We start from the raw sequence: 23,866 nt of genomic DNA on the forward strand, positions 1-23,866 counted from the left end.
CAAGATAATTAAATAGGGAATATATATCTGAAAATTCACCTATTAAGAGTCATTAAGCTTGAGAATAATGACAGTATGATGAATTTCTAGGCATGTTTGAAAGAGTTCCCAAGCATTACAAGCTCAAGTTGCATTTTGCGCCAGTAAGAAGAGTTGATGATCACTCCCATGAAAGTAACTCATTTGTCACAGAAGACCCTAGTGAATTAGAATCACATCGTGAAAGGCTCCAGTAAAAACCACTTAAAACAATGAGAATGGAATTCAGTTGTCAGTCCTTTTTCATTATTCTAGAGTTCCCCATAAATTGGGAAGAGAAACCAGTGAGACTGGTAAACTATTTTAATACCTCTTTAATAAACACTCTGAATTTACACAATAGTATGACTGATTACTGTGGATGTAAGATATGCAATGGTTCTTTATTCTCTCCACCATCATTAAGGCAAGGGCAAAAGTAGGGGTAAAGTTTCTCTGTGAAAGTGCTACTGAAGGTGTAAATATGGGTCATGGTTTTAGCATTGTAGAAAGATACCTGCCCTCCTTCATAATCCAGATATATGCCCACCTTATTTAAGTTGTCAGTCAGATTCAGACAGCAAGAAGGCAAATCCAGAGCCTTTAGGTCAGTTTGGTTCCTTAGTCTTAAAAGCCAAAATCCTTGCTCAGGAGTTAGAGGACAGCTGCCCTTCCGTATGATGGATTCTCGGACGACTCCAACGGTCCATTTTGTCTTCTTTGCTACTTCTACTTCCCAGTACCACTTTCCAGATGTGAAACCTTTTGAGCCCAGCACTGCCACACTTGAGTCAAACCTCTCTGGATCGTCAGGCATTGCCTGTTTAATGTCATCATGCCACACACTGGTTCGATTTTGGGAGAGTACCAGATTTGGATGAGCAGTTTTTGGGTCCAGAGTTAATGGAGATATGCCTAATAAGAAAAAAAAAGTAAGTTTTTACTATCTCATAGTAAAAGACAGTATTTATACAGACGCCAGTACTTTATGTCCCTGTGTATATAATTTTAGTCAGGCAGGTATTATTCATATACTTTTTATTATTTTAGTATTCGGGTGACTATATTCTAGACATTTTTATATTTGTAGTAAAAGCTAGACTTTACTTGGAAGCTACTATGCTCTAGTAAAGGGGGAAAATACAAAGAATGTTAAATATTTACTAGAAAACACAAATTCCAAATGGGGTTAGACTGGGTACATTTGTCCTAGGAAAGCTTACTAGGGATAATAAATTGCGATATATCTACGAGTTATATTCAGAATGCTCTGCTTAAGCAAAGGCAAAAAAAGAAGGGTTGAAGACAGTAGCTTGTATAGGAAAGAAGATAAGTGTTTGTATATTAGAGCCAAACAAGACTGAGCTAACTTGTTCAGAGTTTAGAGGACAATGATGAGAAGTTTATATTTGGTTCGAGAAATAATGGGACTTTTGAAATCTGGATTGATTTGTGCCACTGTTAGTCAAAATGTCTACAAACTGTATGGTCCTGGCTGATATCATGGGTAAGACTGTATAGAAATGGCAGTTAAGTTTTTACTATCTTTGATAGCAATCTGAAAGAGTGATTTTATGTCAGCTGAATTTAATTAAAAACCTGAGCTTGCACTTTGTAATACTTGTTTGTTATTTTAATTTATGCTTTTTTCAAGGAACTGATTTTTATTATGTTCTAAAAATGTATCAGTCCATGAAAATTTGAGATTTTTAAAACTGGACATTAACCACAGAAAATTTGTTAAGCATTGATTTAGTCAAATTAGTGGACAGCAGTATAAAAGAGAATTTTGAAATAAAGAGGGGTTGTAAGCAGACAAGCAAGATGATCTGCTTATACACAGAAAATTCTGGATATAAAATAATCAAACCATCGTAAAAGAAACATATGGGATATGGACAAACAGGATAAATACCTTTAAGAAAAACAAAACTTAAAAGAATTTATTACCACTCCATCTCCATGAAATAAATACTAAAGGAACAATAAAGTACCAGATATCAGATGTCATACAAAATGGACAGGAAGGAAAGTAAAACTAGGCTTTCACAGTAAGGTTGCAATCAAATCATTCGATAGAATTGTTGATAGAATTTGATAATCACACATTAACCTTAGTATTAGTTCCAAACAAAAATCTATACAGGACACACAAAGGGTAATGGAGATGAAACTCAAGCAAAACATGAAAAGGAATAGTGAAAACATAAGTGAAAAGTAAAAGAATAAAGACAAACTATAAAAACCAAAAAAAGAAAAAATGGTAGTACATACATATTTTTCCATAATCACCTTAAATTTAGATAGTTTTAATTCACCAGTTAAAATTTATATAGTAACTGAATGGATCATAAAATTTAAACCAAACCTTTTGCTATTTACAGGAAACTCAGCCCTAAAGATAAAATAGCCTTAAAGTAAAAAACTCTGGAAGACTATCCAACAACTAATTGGTAATTGAGGGGGGGAGGGAGGCAAGACCAACTATATTTAAACCAGATAAAAAAAGATAGTTACCCAAAGTGAATGACTGTATTAAAAAGATATGGTACATATACACCATGGAATATTACTCAGCAACAAAAAAGAGAAAGAAACACATGTCTTTTCTGCAACATGAATGGAGCTGGAAAAGATCATGCTTAGCAAAATAAGTCAGAAAGAAAAGGAAAAATACCGGATGGTTTCTCTCATAGCAGAAATATAACAGAACAGGCAAGAAAATAGTGATAATGATGAACAACAATATACCAGAGACATTTTGTGGGGGTGGAGTGGGGAATGGGATCAAAACAGTTGGGGGAGGGAAGTGCACTGGTGCATGGGTGATTTGGTGATGGGAAACCCAAGGGGATTGCAACTGAGATGGAAAAATGCACAAAAATATGTAAAAATAAACTATTATAAAATTTTTTAAAAAGAGAGTTAGAGATAGAGATGAATATTACTGATAATTATTGTCTTAATACAGTAAAAAATAGTAGCATGTAAGTATACCAAATGATGAAGCACTAAGATACATAAGACAATTATTTATAGAACTAAAAAGAGATATTAACCACACTTGAGAATACTAATACTTTACTAGGAAATTTTGGTACTCACAACAATGAACAAATCAGCAAGACGGAGACTAAGTAAGAGAATAATAGCTGTAAATGAGGAGCTGATCATATAGGCTTAACAGGCATCTGTAGAACATTCTGCCCCAAAGCTGCTGCGTATACTTTTTTTTTCAAATGCACATGGAACACTTTCAATAATAGATCCTTCATTGGGATATAAGCCAATTGTCAGTAAAACAACAAAGACAGAAATCATACCAAGTGCTCTCTCTAACCACAATGCCATAAAAATAGAAGTCAATTGTAAAAGAAAAACAAAATAATAGAAAATTGAACTCTAATTCTGTTTTATTTATGGGACATCTTCTGTGCCCCTAATTATACTTTAAGAGTGGAATTTGGCCAAAGAAGGCTAGTTGGTATGACTGAATTTCCACTAGTACCATGACCTTACAATTTATGACTTGCACTGGCAAATCGTCTGTTGTCAGAATTACTTCTCAGCCTACAAGTTGGATTGTTTTGTCAAATGTAACAACTAATCTTCTATTCTGTTTTGCTAAATTGATTATCTAAATCTCTGGTGATTCTCTGCTCAGGAATGAATAGCTACTACCCACTGATACCTGGAGATAGAGTCGACTGCATTTCCCTCCATATTATGTACTGAATGGGACCTTTGAACAAGCCTGGGTTCAGCTTTTTGGAGATAAGCTCTCTGGGTGACAGCACCTTCATTCCTTGCTCCAACCTACAAGGAGCATAAATAACTTATTTTTAGGCATCCTTCAAAGATTGAAGGAAGGGCATTAGTAAATACCATGCGAAATTCTTACCTATCCAAGAGAGGTGTGATATCCTAGAAGATAAAAGGAGAAATAGTTAGGCTAGGTGTCTGCCCATCAATGCCAGAAACTTCTTTGTTAGTACTGGCAACCACCGGGATTCAATATTGGGGTCCTATACAGATGGTTCCCCTCCTATCATCACCAATTCCTCTCATCCTCCATATGCCTTTTCTAATTTAAATCCTTTATCTAACCCAGTTAGCTGACATTAGTCTCTCTCTGAATTTCTAGAGTTCCTTTTTTACAGGGAACAAGAGATAAATTAAGATTAAGCTAATTTTACTTATATTGCCACATAGTCTCAGGAAAAAACATAGTAAGTTTTCTAGCCCTAGTTAAGCTTACTCTGGCTAGTTAAGCTTCTGAGTCCTGTAGTGGTAAATAATTCCTCTTAAGAGGTAAAATTTAAGGTAGTCAATCTAAGATACAACTAAGTTGTGAAATTCTAATTTTTGAGAAATAAAACTTCAAAGTTCTTTATGGAAAAATATATTAATGCATAACTCAGTTATGTATTATCTTTTTCTAGAAGGTGAATGTTAACCTCTCTACTGAGCATGAAACAAAAATATTAATACATAACTGTTAGTTATGTATTATCTTCTCTTTCTACAAGGTGAACGTTAACCTCTCTACTGAGCATAAGGCAAAAGTAGCCTTCTGCTTTTCTCCCAGAAAGTCTTAAAAACACTACAACAAGGCTTTCCCCTCCTTGTGAGGAAAAGCTGCTGCTACATCCTTTCCAACCCTCTTCCCCTCGCTAGTGTACTCATGATCATATTGGTATGGAGTCTCACTTTGAGAAAGTCGAAGGAGTTCTGCTGTTCCATCTGTGTCTGGATGCTCACCAGCATGTCCTTGGCTAGATGACACTGTTCTTGAAGCTGATTCAGATTAAGCTCCATCTCGTCACACAAAGCTTTCCCTTCTTCTCGGATATCATTTAAAATGTCCTTTTCTTTGCCATGCAGGAACTGATGCAACTTTAGAAACTCCAAGGAGATGTGTTGCTGCAGATGTAGCTTGTTTTCCTGGAAACCTCCATGATCACCATGGCAATTACTGAGACTAGCACTTGGGGATGAGGGCCCAAAGCACCAGCACTCACACACTTTGGAAATATTATAGCAGGAAAATATATACAAATGCTAAATATCAACATCCAGCCACACTACAGGAGCCCTAAGGGAGACTTAACTCTGTCTTTCCCAGCATGGCTGATAGTTCAGGATAGTCAGAGTGCTTTTAGGTTTCTACTGCAATATTGAAATAGTTACCAGTGTCATATTAAATCAGGATGTAAAGTTTATCAAACATTCTAGAATGAGTGACAACCTCCTCGCTAGAAGTACAAACCATTAAATATCATGTATTGCTGTTAAACTGGGACTAGAAAGTGCTGGAAAACTGTCTTTATTTGAAATCAGAACTAGGACAGAAAGATGTCACTCCTCCTGTCAGGACAATATAGAAGAATCAGGAAAAGGGCAATGTCTGAAGCACTGAAATCAACAACTTCTTCATTTGCAGCTCTTTCCTTAGATAGTCACCATTCTCATGGATGAGCCAACTGACATTCTGGCTTCTCAGTTCCTTATCCCTCTCATTTCTAGTGATTTCCACCTTTATATATTTATTGGCTTAGTCACAGTAATGATTTTATTATCCCCAGCAATTGCACCACCTCCAAATGTAAATGTTTTGTGTTCCCTTACTCAGTACCCCTATTGCAACAATTATTGGATTTCATTGAAATCACCCATTCATTGATTCTCCCATTTCCATTCATCATCTTTCTTCATGTGGTAGACAGAATGGATTCCACCATTACATCCACTCATCCACCATTAAAGTTCTACTCTTACTCTCTTCAGGCTCATGCTTTCCCAGTTTTCCTTTACCTCTTTCACCACTATTTTTCAGTCTTGTTTGTTGGTGTTACCTTCTTTAGCTAAGCTCTAAATATTAGTTACTCGATATCCTATCCTGATGTCTCTCCCCATCTCATTCTGTACTTTATTTCTAGACAGATATCGTCTTCCCCTATAGCTTTAAGCGTTGATCTGCTGATTTCTTATTTACCACCTTGGCCGATTTCTAAGTTCCACATTCCTATGTCCAGCTGACTGTTTCACATCTCCATTCACCCCTCACATAAAATCACCACACAGCCAGATAATTTTTATCTCCAAAGCATATGCTGAAACTGTATCTCTCCTGTCTCTCTAGGCCAAGCCACCATCATCATCCTCTGGGACTAATGTAAAAGTCTTCTCCTTGTCATTGTTTCCTTCCACACAGCCATCAGACTGATGTGTTTAAAACGAGATGAAACCATGTCCTGTTTAAACCTTTTAATGGCTCTCAATATTTATAGCATGAAGTTCGAAATTCCTAATATTATATAAAAGCCTACATGATTGGGCCCATATCTGTCTCTTCACTCCCATCTTGTCTACTTTGACCCAATTTTACTAGCCTTCTTGATGTTTAACATAGCAACTAACTTCTTGTCTCAGGACTTTTCTTCTCCAGACTAAGTCCTTCATATTCTTCTCATAGTTGAGTTATTTATCCTCCAATTCTCAGTTATTCATAGGTTACTTCTTCAGAGAAAACCCCTCCTCCTCCATCTAGATTATGCTCTCTATATACTCCTATAGCACATGGATTTTCATTTATATTAATTTTCACAATTGTTTTCTTGTTAGTAGTGGGGTTGTTCATTAACATTTGTCTTCCACCCTTGTGTAATATGGTATATAGTTTAATGCCTTAACCAGTCAGTGAATATTTGTTGAGTGAATAAATATTGACTGTAATCGCTGAGCTAGAATCTCTTACAATAGCATTTTTATAGGAACTCTTACAAAATTCCCTGATGACATCATTGTTTCCATCTATCCTTCTTTCCCTCGCTGTAAATATTTCTTCTGGATGCCAAGTACCAGAGAAGACATTCTTCCATAAAATAATTATGAAGAAACAGAAACCCCAATTTAAGCCTCCACTCTCAGGACAGGTCTGCCAAGTCTCTAATCATTAATGTTCTCCTAGAGCTCTTATTTAGTTAAAAGCATATGCTATAGTTTTATTTAGTTTGGGAGAACCTAAAAAAGATCAAATCATATGGAAAAAGCCTGAGAGGCCTTAGTTCAGTAGTAGCCATGTTGTAGACCCAAAGAAAAAAAGTATGCTTTGGCCATAGCAATCTTTAGTAGATGTTTGTGAGAAATTTCCTACTTAGCCATGGATAAAGGGAAAGACCAGACATATCACAATCCCACAAGAATACCCTAGTGATTAAACTATCAAAAGGATCAGCACATAATGGGGAAGATTAATCAACTCTTTCTTAAATGACTGTTGGGAACCGACTACTCACTGTCATATTCCTATTCACCCTACAGTGCTTGTTTTTTAATTCAATAGGCTATTTCATGTATTTATTTTATATATATACCTCTCTACCCACATAGCTAAAGTTAACAAGGAGTGTGTATTTCTTGACACTGCTCCTCACCTTGTAAGCAGCAATAGCATCTTTCTGCATGTTCCTCAGGGACTGAAGCTCCTTGAGGGTTGCCTCCAGTTCACCCTGATGAATAGTAAGCTCCTCCTGGAATACCACATAGAATTAACCCACACTGACTTGGGAGATGAACGGCCATAAGGGCTGTCCCCAAAGCCCAATGTGTCAGGAAAACAAAGTAAGTTCTTGCTGCTAAAGCCTTTCCTTTCCACTATCCCATAATCCCTATCTTTTCCAAGAATTGTGAAAAACAATTCAAGCAGCAAAAAAAATAGCTTTTACCTTCTTGTAAGTTAAGGATATCAAGAAATTAACAGAATTCTGTACATTTTCTACTGTTCTCACTATCTATACTTTCATTTACATTGTTCTCACTTGGAATATTGGCTTCTTCCTTCTACCCACCCAAATCCAAATGATTTCCCAATTCAAGCTTTTTTTTTTTTTTTTAACCATTTCAGGTTTCTCCAGTTTGAAATTTCAAATTTTGTGGACTATAATTATGACAAAATTTATCTCTCAATAGTTAATTATATTGCTTCTGTTGTTTTATTTGTATTAAACTTGACTAAGTTCCAAGATTTTTATAATGAGAACAGTCTTCATTGTCTAGCACTGTCTAGCAATGTACTGTCATTGGAGGGGTGAGGTAATATCTGATTGAAGGAGGGAGTAAGCCTTCCTCCACTGCCCCTTACCTTTATATAATCAGCAACTCTAGAGAAAGATGTTTATAGAGATAGTGTATTTTCTGAGAACTCTTGAGTTTTCTGATAATTATCTGAATAAAGAAGTAGGATTACATGAGAGAAGAAGCCCTACAAAAGATTTCCCCCAGCTTTCCTAAGCATTTACTCAGTACCCAGGGTTCACCCACCGTGAAGAAACGGACAGCATCAGAGATCTGCAGGAACTCTTTAGACTGCCCCACAGACAACCGAGCATCTTTGCATTGAAAGCAGATCAGTTTCCCTTCTGGTTTACTGAACAGTTTCAGGTTCTCTCCATGCTCTGGGCACTGTGGTTGGCCCTTGAGTAAGGGTAGCTTCTTAATCTTCTCTACCAGCTTCTCTAGTACAAGGTTGAATGTACAGCTGCTATATGGACATAGCATCTTACACTCAGGACAGAATGTTTCCCTTGTTTGCTGCTTCCAAAAGTTTTGGATACAGACCTGGCAGAAGTTGTGGCCACAACTTAGCATCAGTGGATCACGAAACCAATCATTACAGAGAGGGCAGTGTAGCTCCATAGTAATGTCTTGTATCTGCACTTTAGAGGGTATTTGGGTGACTAAATCACTCACTTCAATGTAGTCTCTTGGGTCGGTCTCTGCAGAAGGGTTGGAAGAGACCTTTGGAAAAGGATAGCTAGAATAAGTTTCTCTTTCTTACTGCCCATTTCAGGACTCTAAAATAGTGGACTCCCTTCCTAAAGGAGCTGAGAATTGGTACAGCCAGAATATAAGCACCAGAATCTCTCCTTTGAAAGTAATTTGATAAATTCAATGTTTTATAACATCATAGTTTATTACTTACCTCCAACCTTAACTTTAGAAAACTAAGGCATAAGAAAGAATACCAAACAAAAGAAATGTTTTGTTACACATCCCTCCCTCCATCTACTTCCTTCCTTTATATATCAATTAAAAGTTTTGTTTTCAACATCTGTTCTACTAGTTACTACCTCTTTGTTTTCTTGAGGTTCACATACAAAGAATTGGAAGATCAATTATATTCCTTAGTCAGTGGCGTGTCACCAAATATAAAATTTAGCCCCTCCTCTCTGCATTTAAAAAAATTACAGAAATAACACACAGGAAGTTGTAGAATTATAAATGACTTTTCACAAAATGAATGAGTTTCACCTTCATCAAGAAACAGAACACTTCCAGTATCTCAGACGCCCCCTGCCCCCATAAGTCTGTTTCAAATCACTAACCCTTATAAAATATACCTTATTCTGACATCAAAAACTATAGTTTGCCTTGTTTTGAATTTTGTATAAAAGAAACCATAAATTTACTATATCCTTACCAAAAGTTAACGTAGGTAATATTCGTTTTAGTCATTCTGGTGAATAATGCAGTAGTATTGCATTGTGATTTTAACCTGCATCTGCTGTATGGTTATGGATATTGGACCCTTTTGTTTGTGCACTCGTTTTGATACACATTGCTCAAGTTCGTTTATTTTACTGCCACTTAACATTCTTTTCATAAAAATCTGTTTACCCAGTTTACTGTTGATAGGCAATGGATTGTTTTGTTGTTTTACCATACAAACAGTGCTACTATGATAATTTTCTTCCATGTTTCCTCATACATATCTGTGAGGTTAACTTAAATTATTTTGTATTAACTTAATATTAGACCAGCGTTTCTTTTCCTGAAGTTATAAAGGCAAATCAGGCTGTCATCAGATTTTGCCCAACTACTCTCCAGGCAAGAAGGTGGCATGAAGTGTTCACAGTTATAAAAAACAAAAACTTCCAGTCAAGAATACTCTTTCTTACAAACTAATCATTCATATATGAAGATGAAACAAATTATTTTCCAATCATACAGAAGCTAATGGATTTTACCACCCCTATGCCTGCCCAATAAGAAAGGAGGAAACAAAATGCACTGCCCCAACACTAGAAATACATAATCAGAAACCTGAGCAAGAATATTATGAGTCAGCAACAAAATACTAGAAGGGGGGGGAAGATATTGAAATAACACCCTAGATTCGAAATAACTCAGTCTGAGTTATTTCTGGATTGATGTCAGTATTTCTGGATTGATAACCACTGACTTTATCTATTAAAAATAATCTAAATTGGGGCCCTCCCTGGTGGCTCAGCGGGTTAAAGCACTGCACTAGGAAGCTTAAGCCACTTCCGCATGAGTTCTATCCCCACCTGCTCCGGAGGTGACCACATGGCAAGGCAGACCTCTCCTGACCCGACTGCTGCTCCCCTCAGCTTCGTTGATCTGCCTGTTCTGCTCCCCACTCTGTCTCTGGTGAATCCTCTCACCCTTCGCATCTCTATACCCTAGTTCTATATGAATAAATAAGTAAATCTTAAAAAAAATAATGTAAATTATAAAAAAAATACTAGAGAGGGGAAGTAAAGGTCAGAACCTATAAAGTTAAATGTCAGCAAGGCAATATAGCTCATAAAGGGCTGTCACAAACATAAATAAGTTTGTTATATCCCTCTGGTAACCAGTAAGCAAAAATCTAGAATATAGGCACATAAAAGTGAAGAAACTGAAAAAAACACTAGGAAAAGCCATCCAAATAAAAGAGCAGAGAGAAACAAATGGAAGAAGAGACAACAATAAAAAAAAATTGCCAATAACTAAGCCCCATATTTCAATAATCACCCTAAATGTGAATAGCTTGAACTTACCAGTTAAAAGGCACAGAAAAAAAAAATTGAGTTTAAAGGTTTCGGCTATCTATAAGTTGTTTACAAGAAACCGTAAAGTGAAAGGTTGGAGGAAGGTGCTTCAAGTCCATAACTCAGAGAGAGAAGAAAGAACTACTGTCTCCATAGTTGATGAATCAGACCCACACAAATGTGGACAGTTAATCTTTTACAAAAGAGCCATAACCATAAATGGAGAATGGAAATCTCTCTAATAATTGGTGTTAGGAAACAAGGATAATTCAAGTAAAGAAAAATGAAACTAGATCCATATTTAACCACATACACAAAAATTCAAAATGAATTAAGATTTAAGAACTGAAACCATATATAATTCTTAAAAGAAAACACAGATACACAACTAAACATCAATTGCAAATACATGTTTGGGGAATTCAACCCCAAAGACAAGGGAAACAAGCAAAAATAAATAAACAAATGGGACTGTCTCAAACTAAAAAGCTTTTGTGCCTCAAAAGCATTCGTCACAAAACAAAGAGGCAATCTTCTGGAACCTTGAGGGCTGATATTAATACTTCTTTAAATATTTGGTAGAACTCACTATGATTGTATGATTCTGGCTTTTCATCAGGAAAATACAAAAAGAAGTAACTGAAATACTATTTTATACCCACTAGAATTCTTTTTTGGATAAAAACACAATTGGGAGACATGGAGAAATTAAACCCTTGTATACTTTTTGACACTGTAAGATGGTGCAGCCACTGTGAAAAACAGTTTAGCTGTTCCTCAAAGTTAAACATATCAATAGAATTACCACTTGCTCCAACAATTCTACTTATAGGTATATACCCCAAAGAATTAAAAACAGGGTTTCAAACAAAATTTGAACACAAATATTAATAGTAGCACTGTAATAATAGTAGTCACTGGCAGAAACAACCCACATGTTCATTAATTGATGGAAGGATCATAAGATAAAAGATTAAGTCAGTCATAAAAAGGAAGTAGTGGTATAGACTTAGAACACAGATATAACCTTAAAAACATTGTTATGTGAAAGCTAGACACAAATGCTAGACATATGTTATATGATTTTATTTATATGAAGTATTCCGAAAAGGCAAATTCATAGAGATAAAGAGCTTATTTTTGCCAGATGCTGAGGGAAGGAAGAAATGGGGAGTAACTACTTAGTGATTATAAGGTTTCTTTTTTGAGTGATGAAAATATAACTATATAGGAGTGATGATTGCACAATACAATGAATATACTAAATGTTACTGAATTGCAAACTTTAAAATGGCTAATTTTGTGTTATGTAAATTTTATCAATAAGAAAAAATGATGTTATATGACTCCAGAGCCAGAATATTTTTTTTTCTGCTGGAATTCCTGAAATAATCTTGCCCACTCTGTACTTTCAAGTGCCAACATCATTTGCTTGTTAACAGCATATACCACAACCAGTTCTGTATATTCTTATTCCTTCTTAAATGCTAAAGCTGAAAAGCTGTGATCTAGGAATATAAAAAATGGGAACTGACAGGGGGCAGAGACTTGTGAAGAAGCCACTTTCTTCTTGGCCTTGGGCCTTGTATTGGAGACTTAGGGGAACATGGAAGGAGACACTTGGAAGAGACGTGGCCATCACTGAAGCCAAAATGGACAGAAACCTTAAAAAGATCCTAAAAGGCAAAGTCAAATCTTGCCAAGTAGGAAAGAAAAGGGCAAATACAAGGATGAACAATTGAGAAGATAAATCAGTAGTCTTATGTACAGCTTTCATAAAAAATGCTAACCTGGAAAAAAAGGGGGACCTGAGGTAAGACCTCAACACAGGTGATAATTTGTATGATGGAAATAAATATATTTAGGGCATAATAGATGGGTCCCTACACTTTGACTCCTGGATGTGATCAAGAGAAACATTGGGACATCTAAATGGAAATTAAAAAGTCAGATTTTCAATAGGCAAAAGTGATTAAGATTATGGAAAAACTGTTAAATGTAGATACATGATTTTTCAATTATATATGTCATTGTATTTGTCATGTGTTAAGGTGAAAAACTTACATACAGAAGATTTAATCTGAAGCTGAATCCCCAAGGATTGGCCCATGGCTTACTCTCATGCACTCGAGGGGGAAATTTCGTACTCAGAACTTGCTCTGATACTCAAATCAATGATGGAATTAAGGGAATCCAAAGAATTCTAAGACCAGAGCTGCTTTCATCTGCTGTATTAGAGAATTTGAGTATAATCCAGAACTGCTTTTTCATTCCTAACCTTGCATTCCCAGTTTTAAGTTTGTTTGCCTCTACTTAATGGGCTTTATTATACTCATATTTAGATCTAGTCTAACCATGGGAACATGACTAAAAATCCTTGACCTTGTCATCAAATTCCACTCTCGCTGATGAGTATTTCTGTTGCTCTTTTCTCATACTTAGATTTCAACCTCTTTCTATCCAGTATTTTCACTTGAGTTCTTAGTTTTTGGCTCCTTAAGTTTCCCATGTCACCTGTGTTCTTTACCCCCCATGCCTGATCTCTCTTAATCTGGGTTTTACCTACCTGAAACTAATACAGTAATTTCTCCTTGATTATTCCCTCAACATCATCCTCTTTCTGAAACTCCCATCAGTCAAACATCAGAGCTTCTCACACTAGCCTCCATTTATCTTAATTTCCTTTTTGTATTTTCTAACTCCATAGCTCTTGGTGCTTTGCTCTAGACATTTTACCCCATTCTTGTTTTCCAGTGCTGTTTAGTTTTTGTGTCTTTGTATAATGTCTCTTTCTCCAATATCTGTGAATGTTTGAAGTCTTCCTGAGTCAGCTAATTACAAGAAACTTGCAATAGGATGGGGACAGAACCATATTTAAGACAAATTTATTTTTTATTAAATTTTTATTTTCTTACATTGTTGCTTATTTCTGTACAATATTTGATTTCTTTGCTTATATGCAGTCTCCATAAATCTCCCACAACCATATCACCCATGAAACATCACCATAATCCCTTGTGCTCTTCCTCCCCTATTTTGAGCCATCTCACTCCTACTCCCCTTTTGTTTGCCTCAGATCTATAGTTTGTCTGAGTTTTTTCACTTTTTTAAAATGTCTTGTTTAGTTTTCCTATATTCCTCCTTTAAGTGAAACTATCTGATATTTTTCTTTTTCTTTCTGATGTTATTTCTGAACATAATCCCTCCATGTTGCTGTGAATGACATGAATTTATCTTTCATATCAATTCCTTATCTGTTCTATGGTGCACAAATATTTTCTCTCATGCAGTTAGTTAGGTTTCTCTTTATTTTGGTTACAGTCTCTTTTGCTGTACAGAGCTTTCAAGTTTTATATATTCGCAACATTTATCATCTTCATTTTTCTTGCTTCTGGCAATGCGTCCTTTAAATTGTTTCTGAGGTACATGTCATGGAATGTTTTTATGTTTTCTTCTATATATTTTATGGTTTCAAGCCTTACATTCAAGACTTTTATCCATTTTGAGTTGCTTTTTTTAAAAAGATTTATTTATTTATGCATAAAAGAACAGGAGTACAGGCCAGAGGTGTGTGTGTGGGGGGGTGTGTGTGAGAAATTTCACTAGAAACAGAGTAGAGAGTAGAATAGGCAGATAGACTGAAATACACTGCTGACGGGGGAGCAGTGAGTGGAATAGGAGAGGTCTGCCACACCATATGGATCACCTCCCTGGCCAGGGATCAAAATCGTGCAGCCATGGCAGCTGAGAGTTTCATAGTGCTGTGTTATAACCCATTGCACCATCAGGGAATGCCCTGGAGTTGGTATGAAATAGTACTGTAGTTCTATTCCTTTGCATGTGGCTGTCCAGTTTCCCAGCACCATTTATTGAAGAGACTATCTTTGGTTCAATGTATATCCTTTACTCCATTGTCATAGATTAGTTGACCATATGTGTGTGGTTTTATTTCTTGCCTTTCAGTTCAGTTCCATGGTCTGTGTCTATTTTTGCTCCGGTACCATACTGTTTTTATTACTGTGGCTTTGTGGCATTATTTAAATTCTGAGAGTGTAAATCCTCCTTTCATCTCCCTTTTAGTCAGGAAAGCTTTGGCTCTTTGAGGTTTGTGTGTGTGCGTGTGCGTGTGTGTGATTTCATATAAATTTCAGCAATATTTTTTCCATTTCTTTGAAGAAGAGCATTGAAATTTTTATTGGAATTGCATTGAATCTGAAAATTGCTTTTGCTAGGATGGCCATTTTGATCGTGTTAATTCTTCTGACCCATGAGCAGAGAATATGTTTTCATTTCTTTTTGTCTTCTATTTCTTTTAACAATGCATTGAAATTTTCCTTGTGTAGGTCTTTCACCTCTTTTGTTAGACTTATTCCCAGGTATTTACTATCTTTTATACAATTATAAATGGGATTGTTTTCTTAGTTTCTTTCTCTTCAAATTGATTGTTTGCATAGAGGAAGGCTACTGATTTTTGTGTGTTGATTTTGTAACCTTTACTGGTTTATTGTTTTAATTGGTTTTTCTGTGACTTTTTAAGGTCCTATATATATTTTCATATCATCTGCAAATAGTGATAGTTTTATTTTTTCTTTCCCTATTTGGATTCCATGTATATCTTGCTCTTGCCTAATTGCTTTAGCTAGGACTTCCAGTATTTTGTTGAAAGTAGTGGTGATTGTGGACATCCTTGTGTTGTTCAGATCTTAAAGGAAAGACTTTCAGTTTTCCACCATTAAGAATATTAGCTGTCACATACGGCTTTTATTATGTTAAGGTAATGATAAAGAACCAAGCTGCCTCAGCAGCAGAAACCACCTCAGGAGAGCAGCAGTGGTTGTGTTTCACTCTGCTGCTCTACCACAAACTGGTTCTGGCTGTGGCTCTCAAAAGCCCAGCAATTTCCCTTTTATGCATACTTCATGGATCATGGAGTAGACCAATCAGGTATAAGCTATAAGCTGATGGGTCCTAACTGATCCAGACAGCCACAGGATTGAAAAATGGGCCAATCAGATTTATATGTGGGGCACCCTGGAAGAGGCTATAAGCCAAGGTCTGGAGAGAGCTAAGTAACACTGTTCTAATCTCCAAAGAAAGAAGGGAAGGTTTCCATTCCAGGCCTACAAAGAAAGAAGAGAGAGGAAGGACCAGATGCTGACCTCAAAAGAAGAAAGAAGAAAAGCATCCAGCAGCCCACCTCCAAGGGAGGAAGAGAAGCCAAAGACCTCTGTTAGAAATGGGATCTCTGATCCTAAAGGAAGTACCCAAGGCTCTGGGCTGATCTCAACAAACAATATCAAAGAGCTGTTTGTTGTTGGTGTTGTCCAACAACTCACAAAGAGCTATTAACACTTGATATCTGTGACACTGCCTTTGGGGGGCCAGAAGTGATCATCACTGCTTGCCAGGTTGTTCAGCACTCCTGGTGAGCAGTGATGACCATCCTTACTGGCTAGTGTGGTCCACCTCTGTTGACAGGTGGCTAGTGCTCTGTTTGTACTTCTGGTGGGCACTATCTGGGTGAGATAGCCAGCCACTTATGTCTACCGTAAGCTCTTTATTTCCCATTTTTAAAGTAAAACCCTGCAGCCTGAGGTCTCATACAATTGTGAGCACGGGTGAGAACCCATGGGTAAGAATCCACAGACAGTGACCTGTCCTGTAAAGGGCACTGTTCTTAACCTGTGCTCCATTGGTCCTTATTGTATAAGTATTATATTGCTACAGTCCTTGATTTTTGCATTTGGCCCTTGGCCTTGGCCTTTTGGGACTGTTTGAACCTGGGTGGGTGGCCACTCTGGCCTGTTGGCTTGACCACTCCTGTTTTGGTATGTTCGTTCTTCTTTTTTTTTTTTTAATATTTATGTATGCACTGGTACAGGCCAGAGGCACAGTGAGAGGATTCACCAGAGACAGAGTGCGGAGAAGAACAGGCCAACTGACAAAGTATACTGCTGAGGGGAGCAGCAGGCAGGTCAGGCAAGGTCTGCCACGCCATGTGGATCACCTCCGGATCAAATGTATGCTGAAGTGGCTTTAGCTTCTTAGTGCTGTGTTTTAACCTGCTGTGCCACCAGGGAGAGCCTTGGTGTGTTCCTTCTATCCCAAGAATTTCAAGTACCTTCATCATAAACGGATGTTGAACTTTATCAAGTGCTTTTCCAACATCTGTTGATAAGGTTATATCATTTTTCTTTTTCTTTTTGTTGATATGGTGAATTACAGTACTTGATTTTTGGATGTTGAACTATCCTCATGTCCCTGGAATAAGCCCCACTTGGTCACGGTGTGTTAGCCTTTTGATGTATTGTTGGATTTGGTTTCTAGGAATTTTATTGAGGATTTTTGCATTTGTGTTCATTAGGGAGATTAGTCTGTAGTTTTCTTTTATGTGTGTTGTCTTTATTTGGTTCTGGCATTAGTATATTGTTGACTTCATAAAATATATTTGGTAATATATCTTCTTTCTTGATTTTTGAAAGAGTTTTTGTATGATAGGCACCAGTTTATCTTTGAACATTTGGTAAAACTTGTTTGTGAAACCATCTGGTCCTGGGATTTTATTTTTGGGGAGGGCTTTGATTACTGTTTCAGTTTCTCTGCTTGAATTGGTTTGTTTAGGATTTCTACTTTATTCAGTTTTCATTGCTTGTATAGTTCTAGCAACTTGTCCCATCTCTTCTAGATTGTTGAACTTATTTGCATATAACTGTAATAATCTCTGATTACCCTCTGCATTTCTCTAATTATCCTCTGTTGTAATTTCTCTTCTGTCATTTATTATTATACTTATTTGAGTTTTCTCCCTTTTTTGTTTGTGAACCTGGCTAGAGGCGTGTCTGTTTTATTTGTTTCTTTTTTCTTTTTAAAGATTTATTTATTTATGCAGACAAGAGCTGGGGTGTAGGCCAGAGGTGCAGAGGCTGAGAGGATTCACCAAAGACAGAGTAAGAAGCAGAATAGGCAGATTGACTAAAATACACTGCTGAGGGGAGCAGTGGGCAAGACAGGAGAGGTCTGCTGCACCATGTGGGTCAGCTCCCTGGCAAGGGATCTATCTCATGCTGCAACAGTTGAGGACAGCTTCATAGCTGAAACTTAACCCCTTGCACCACTAGGGAGGCCCTGTTTATTTTTTCAAAGAACCAGCTTTTGGTTTCATTGATTTTTCAGATTGTCCTTTTTTTTTTTCCTATTTCATTTATCTCTGCTTGTATTTTTATTATTTTCTTTCTTCCACTGGCTTTTGGGGGGTTTTGTTATTTTCTTGTGCTTAGAGATAGTAGATTAGGTTATTTGGGGGGGGGTCTTTCTAGTTTCTTGATCCGGGCAAGTATTATTACATAACTTTTATTACTGCTTTTGTTGTGTCTCATGCATTCTGGAAAGTTGTGTTCTCCTTTCATTTGTCTCATTGTATTTTTTAATTTCTTCTTTGATTTTCTTATTGATCCAGTGATCTTTCAATGTCATCTTTCAATACACTTTCCATTTATTGAGGGGTTCCTTGCTTTTTTTTCATAGTTGATTTCTAGCTTGTTGTCTTTATAGACAGAGAAGGTTGTTGGTAAGATTTCGATATTCATGTATGTGTCAATATTTGTGGCCCAGAACATGATCTACCCTGGAAAATGATCTATGTGCACTTCAGAAAAATGTGTATTTGTTTTTGGGGGTGGATGCTTTATCCTATAGATGTCTGTTAGGCCCATATGGCCTGGATCTTTATTTAGGGCTATTGTGTCCTTGTTTATTTTTCTGTCTTGATGATCTGTCTTTTGGTGAGAGTAGGGTGTTGAAATATTTCAACATGTGTATTTTCTCAAATGTTGTTTTCAGAGTTGGTAGTAATTTTCTACATTTTGGGGCTCCTTCATGTAATAAGTATATATTGAGACATTTTTCTTTATGAAACAGTGTGTGCACGAATTCTTAGAGCCTTTAAATGAGTTTTGCAGGGTTACTTACAATGCAGTCTGTCTCTTCCACTCTTCTTATCAACATATTTCTTTCCATACATATGGTTTATTTGTCTTTTTTCAACTTCACCATCCCTGGAACTCAAATCTTTGTGACAAATGGGTTTAGGAAAGGTTCCTACTTCAGCCTACTTGCTTGTTCTCATTGCTATGTACGAGAGATTTATGGATCTTGAAACACTTTGGAAAACTGTCACTCTGGCTTTTTATAAAATCTGCATCCCTAAGCATCCATCATATTTCTGTTGAACTTACTCTATATCAGGCAGTCCTTCCTTATTGGTTGTAGCCCAGGCTTACAGATGTCTCTAGTTAACATTGCAAAAATAATTGTCTGTATTTCATTCCCTATGTAGTTTTGAATTAAATAAGAATAGTTTTCTGAGAGATGGTTTAAAATTCATTTTGTAGTCTACCATTTGAAAAATCAACTTAAGTTTAACTTTCTGCATTATTTCTATGTATTTGGAGAGGGAAAAGTGATAAGGGGTAGAAATATTTCAGTATATCCTCTGTAAACCATCTTGACTAGATTGGGTAATGAGCTTTCAGCAATGATCAGCTCTCCTCAAAGGTTACAAGTTGAACTTCTCTCCAGCCTACATAAATGGGGACTCAAAATCAGTATTAAGTAATATTATAGAAAGTGTATGCAGTATTATTTTCACAATTGAATTTTGGTTTTGTTTATGGTTTTTAGAGATTTATTTATTTGTGCATACAGAACTGGGGTACAGGCCAGAGGTACAGGGGTGTTGAGAGGATCCACCAGAGACAGAGTGGGGAGCAGAACAGGCCGACTGACAAAGTACACTGCTGAGGGGAGCAGCAGGCAGGTCCAGGAGAGGTCTGCCATGCCATGTGGGTCACTTCTGGGGTGGGGTTGAACTCATGCTGAAGTGGCTTTAAATTCTTAGTGTTGTGCTTTAACTCACTGCGCTACCAAGAAGGGCCCTCACAATTGAACTTTTAAACTAAAATTTATCCCCAACACCTAGTAGAGGTGTTAATCACAATTGCTCTCATTCCTGTAGTCCAGGCCCAAGGTCAAGCCTACACATACATGTGGCCTCCTCTCCCTCTTTATGGCCTCAGGTGATTAAAATACAGGTGGGCTTTAGACCTATTCTAAAGAAAGTTCAACTACTGAAGATGTAAGCTAAAGATGATATGGAAAAACCAGATTTTCTTGAAAATTTAACTCTTGAAACAAAGAGAGAACAGGAAGTTGACAGTTGAAGAAAAATTTAAAGATTGGGGCCACCCTAGTGGTGCAAGGGGTTGAGTCTCAATACTAGCAAACTATTTTCAGCCACAGCAACAGGAGTTCCATCCCCAGACAGGAGGCATGGCAGACAGCTCCTGTCTTACCTGCTTCTCCCTTCAGCAATGTATTTCAGTACATCTGCCTGTTCTATCCCTGATTCTTCTCTGTTAAATCCTCTCACCCCCTGCATGTACCCCATTTCTTGTGTGCATAAATAAATAATCTTAAAGATTGTCATGAGGTAGAGTTTGGGACATGAAAAGTTGTGGCATGGTCAGTATCAGGAAGAGGAGCCAAGAAGCTGAATTTTAAACTGAAAACAGAAGAAATACAGGGATGTAGGATAAAGTTAATTACTTAAGAGAACCAAGAATTGCAGAGAAGAAACACATGTGAAGTGTGGCTGTGTTACATTAACCGTATCACTGTCCTTTGACTCCTAGATTCCTTCTGAAAAATACTTTATGCACTTTATTTCACTTAATCCTCATAGGGAACCTATGAGATAAAGGTTTTACCCATTTTTAAAAAAATTAAAACTTAGGTTAAGTTATTTGCCAAGGTCACACAATAATTAAGTGAAAGAGCCTGAATTTTAATTGTTTATCTGATCCTAGTCATTGAGTCTATGTGCTGTTTTTTTTGTGCAATTGAATTTATTAAATGAATCAAATATGTGAGGCAAATAGCTGAAAAATGTCTCACTGTTGTAGAGGGAAACCAAAGGACATTCTGAAATTTCTCTACCTGGAAATCACATCTACCACCAGCCCCTTAGGAAAATCTAACCATAGGGTTTAGACAGAAAATTCAAGTCATGGGTTGACTCTCATCCTTTTATTTATTCATAGTAATTTTTAAGATTTCCTGTGGAATTAACCTTAGGAGGTGAGGTCTCCATTATCAATCTTAGGAGATGAGGCTTGCCCTCATCTGTAGAGGACAAGCCATGTACCACAGCCAATTAATACACAAGAACAAGACACATCATGCTTCATGCATCCTAACATTTTCACACAAGTCAGCAATTTTATAATCTTTCCTTCTAATCAGAGCTTCTCAGAGTTGAGAGATTTTAAGTCATTTAAGTTATCCTTTGCCTGAACATTTGGAACAACAAGAAATTCACTATTATGGAAAAGTGTCTATTTTTATTGACCAGACTTAAAGTAATTAAGAGTGTAGTAAGAATACACTTACTTTTTCCTCCAGAAAATATAAATAATACACAATTCTGGTATTTCAACAACTAACAGAGAAAGTTAAGAACAACTCTTAAGATCTTATGATAGAGGACAATAGAATCTGATCTTAATGATTTATACACACATTAAGTTCGACTTATTATATAATAAGTGGAAATTGATGGAACATAAGAGCTCATGCGTCAAAATTTCTTATTAATGAATTTTAGCAAATTTTTTCAGCTTTCTTGTAGTAAATATTTGTCTGACTAACATTCAAGAATATACAATTTTAGAAGATAACTGAACTTATGGCAACCTTTATTTTTGTTCTGAAAAGATCTTAAAGGACTTTAACAAAAAATGTTTAACTCCAGTGAGAACCAACCCTGCTTCAAGTACATGTGGTAGTATAATGTACTAAGGAAAGCAAATTTTTATATAGCTTTATAATTTAATTTTTCTAAAAAAATTATGGTACGTTTCACTACTTTCTTATCAACCTCTCATCTAAATTCTGAGTTATTCCAAATCCTGGAAAGAGTACAGAAACTATAAAATGCCACAAATTAAATCTTTCCCTGAATTTCTTTTCATGCTCTTAAACCTATACCATCACAGTCCCACCTTGTGATCCAGTTTTCCACTATGTCCTGCAAAAGTGTTCTCACCTCCATGAAGCTCTAGTGTAAGGCCACCAGGGGGCAGAGGCAGGCACTTAGACCCTCTAGTGCACAGCAGGCCTAGGATGAATGCTGACCAGGAGTCCTGTAGATTTGTTAATTTGCTAAGGATGGACTCAAAGCATGACCGGAGAGAGAAAAGAGTTCAGGAGCTAGGGAGAAGAAGGGGTAAGGCCAGAGTGAGGTCTGGCAGATTCCGTGACAGTTTGTCAGTTACTTTGATCATCATTAGCTTAAGAGAAAAAGAACCCTGAAAGGAATAACCTACCTGCCCATCAAATTTTGTGGGGGAAGTCAATTCATTTGAGGTGGTGGTCCAGTCTTAAGGTTCATAAATTCCCATTTCTGGATTAGGGTGTTTATTGAAAGAGGAAATAATCATTATCCTACGCTTATAAGTGTGACACATGAGAAAACTCCTTGCCGGTGCTCATGATCCTATCACAATACTGAGACACAGACAGGCTAGGGGGCTTTAATGGATAGCTATTCTACCTCTCAGAGTTTACATTCCATTGAAACAACCCCAGATTTATCTCTGAGAAAGGAAACCCCAGGCCCTAAGGAAGCAGGATGAGAAAAACTTCATTTCACACAGCTTACTTCAGTAGTTTAAGCTCACTGAGATGCATTCCTAGACTCTGATAAGTGATTATAGAGTGCCATCACAGAAGTTTCTTGATGGTTATTTTTTTTTTGGGGGGGGGGAGGCTTTTGTAATTTCTCTTTCATGCTTCAGCAGCATCTATCATAGATTTCTATCATAGTTTTTATTATACTGTGTCATTTATTTTATTATGTTTTCACATATCTTTTCTTAGAGAAAAGGCCTGTCTTATACATCTTTTTAACTATACAGGCCTACAGCAGTATCAAAGTTTAACAAATATCAGCTAAATGAGCAGACTAGTGAGTGAATTAATGATCCATGCCCAGCAATGTACTTGCACTTTCTCGTCTGGTTGGAATATAGGGCAACTATTTCTGTGGCTCCTATTTATTCAGAGGAAAGGAAGAAAGTGGTTCATTCTCTAAAGGCTTTATTCTCATCAGGGGAGCCTGGCCCTCCCTGGTGGCATAGAGAGTTAAGGCGCAACACTGCAAGCTAACCACAGCTGCTGCAGTGCAAATTCGATCCCAGCAGGCCCGAAGGTGATCCACATGGCCCAGCAGACCTCTCCTGACCTGCACGCTGCTCCTGTCAGCAGTGTACTTTGTTTCAGTCTGCCTGTTCTGCTCCCCACTCTGTCTCTGGTGAAACTTTTCATGGCTCCTGCACCTCTGGCCTATATCCCAGTTCTGTATGCATAAACAAATTTTTTTTAAAAGGGGCGGGGGGTGGAGAAGCCAAGTGGTATCAGTAACCTACTGCCTCTTCTGTTGCATAATCAGTCCCTCTAGCCTTCATTTAGTGGATCAATGTTGCTGCAGAGCCACACCTGGGAACACACACCTTCTTCATACCATTTCACAGCAGGGCATGTGCACTGTAGGAATTTTTTGCCAGCCTAGAGCCAAGGGGACAGGGAAGGACCTGTACTGAATGCTATCCTAATTAATGCCCTGAAACAAGAAAGATTTTTCTCAAAATCAGAAACCTTGAAACTGAACTATGATACTAGAGGTGAAAGAAGAAAACTACATATTTTACTTTTAAAATACTTTATATTAACAAATGCCTAAAACTGTTATAGCTAAAGCTGGAATAACCTGCTGTTCCTAAGCATATTCCTTGTTTAGAATTATCCCATAGGTATATCCCTGCCGGTTGCCCTCAGATCTCAACCCAGCCAGAGTACTAGAGAAGTCCAGGACTGTAGGGCACTGGTTAGTAGGGTTTACAGACAGAGAAGCCTGTGCTTCACTGAGGCTCATTGGTCCTAAGTATCTCTGGGTGGGG

At 37.1% G+C, this 23,866-nt stretch overlaps 1 protein-coding gene across 1 annotated transcript; it reads right to left on the reverse strand.

Moving 5' to 3' along the window:
- Window positions 1-333: 333 nt before the first annotated feature.
- Window positions 334-22,307, reverse strand: TRIM69 (tripartite motif containing 69). The gene is made up of 7 exons (XM_004687846.2): window positions 21,955-22,307; window positions 8,341-8,817; window positions 7,455-7,550; window positions 4,729-4,962; window positions 3,920-3,942; window positions 3,710-3,834; window positions 334-933 (listed from the first exon to the last, which is right to left on the reverse strand). The coding sequence occupies exons 1-7, from the start codon at window positions 21,958-21,960 to the stop codon at window positions 392-394; spliced, it is 1,503 nt and encodes a 500-aa protein (XP_004687903.1). The 5' UTR covers window positions 21,961-22,307; the 3' UTR covers window positions 334-391.
- Between the last annotated feature and the right edge of the window lie 1,559 nt (window positions 22,308-23,866).

Source organism: Condylura cristata, unplaced genomic scaffold (assembly GCF_000260355.1).
Source record: "Condylura cristata isolate star-nosed mole 26May11 unplaced genomic scaffold, ConCri1.0 scaffold00023, whole genome shotgun sequence".
NCBI lineage: Eukaryota > Metazoa > Chordata > Mammalia > Eulipotyphla > Talpidae > Condylura > Condylura cristata.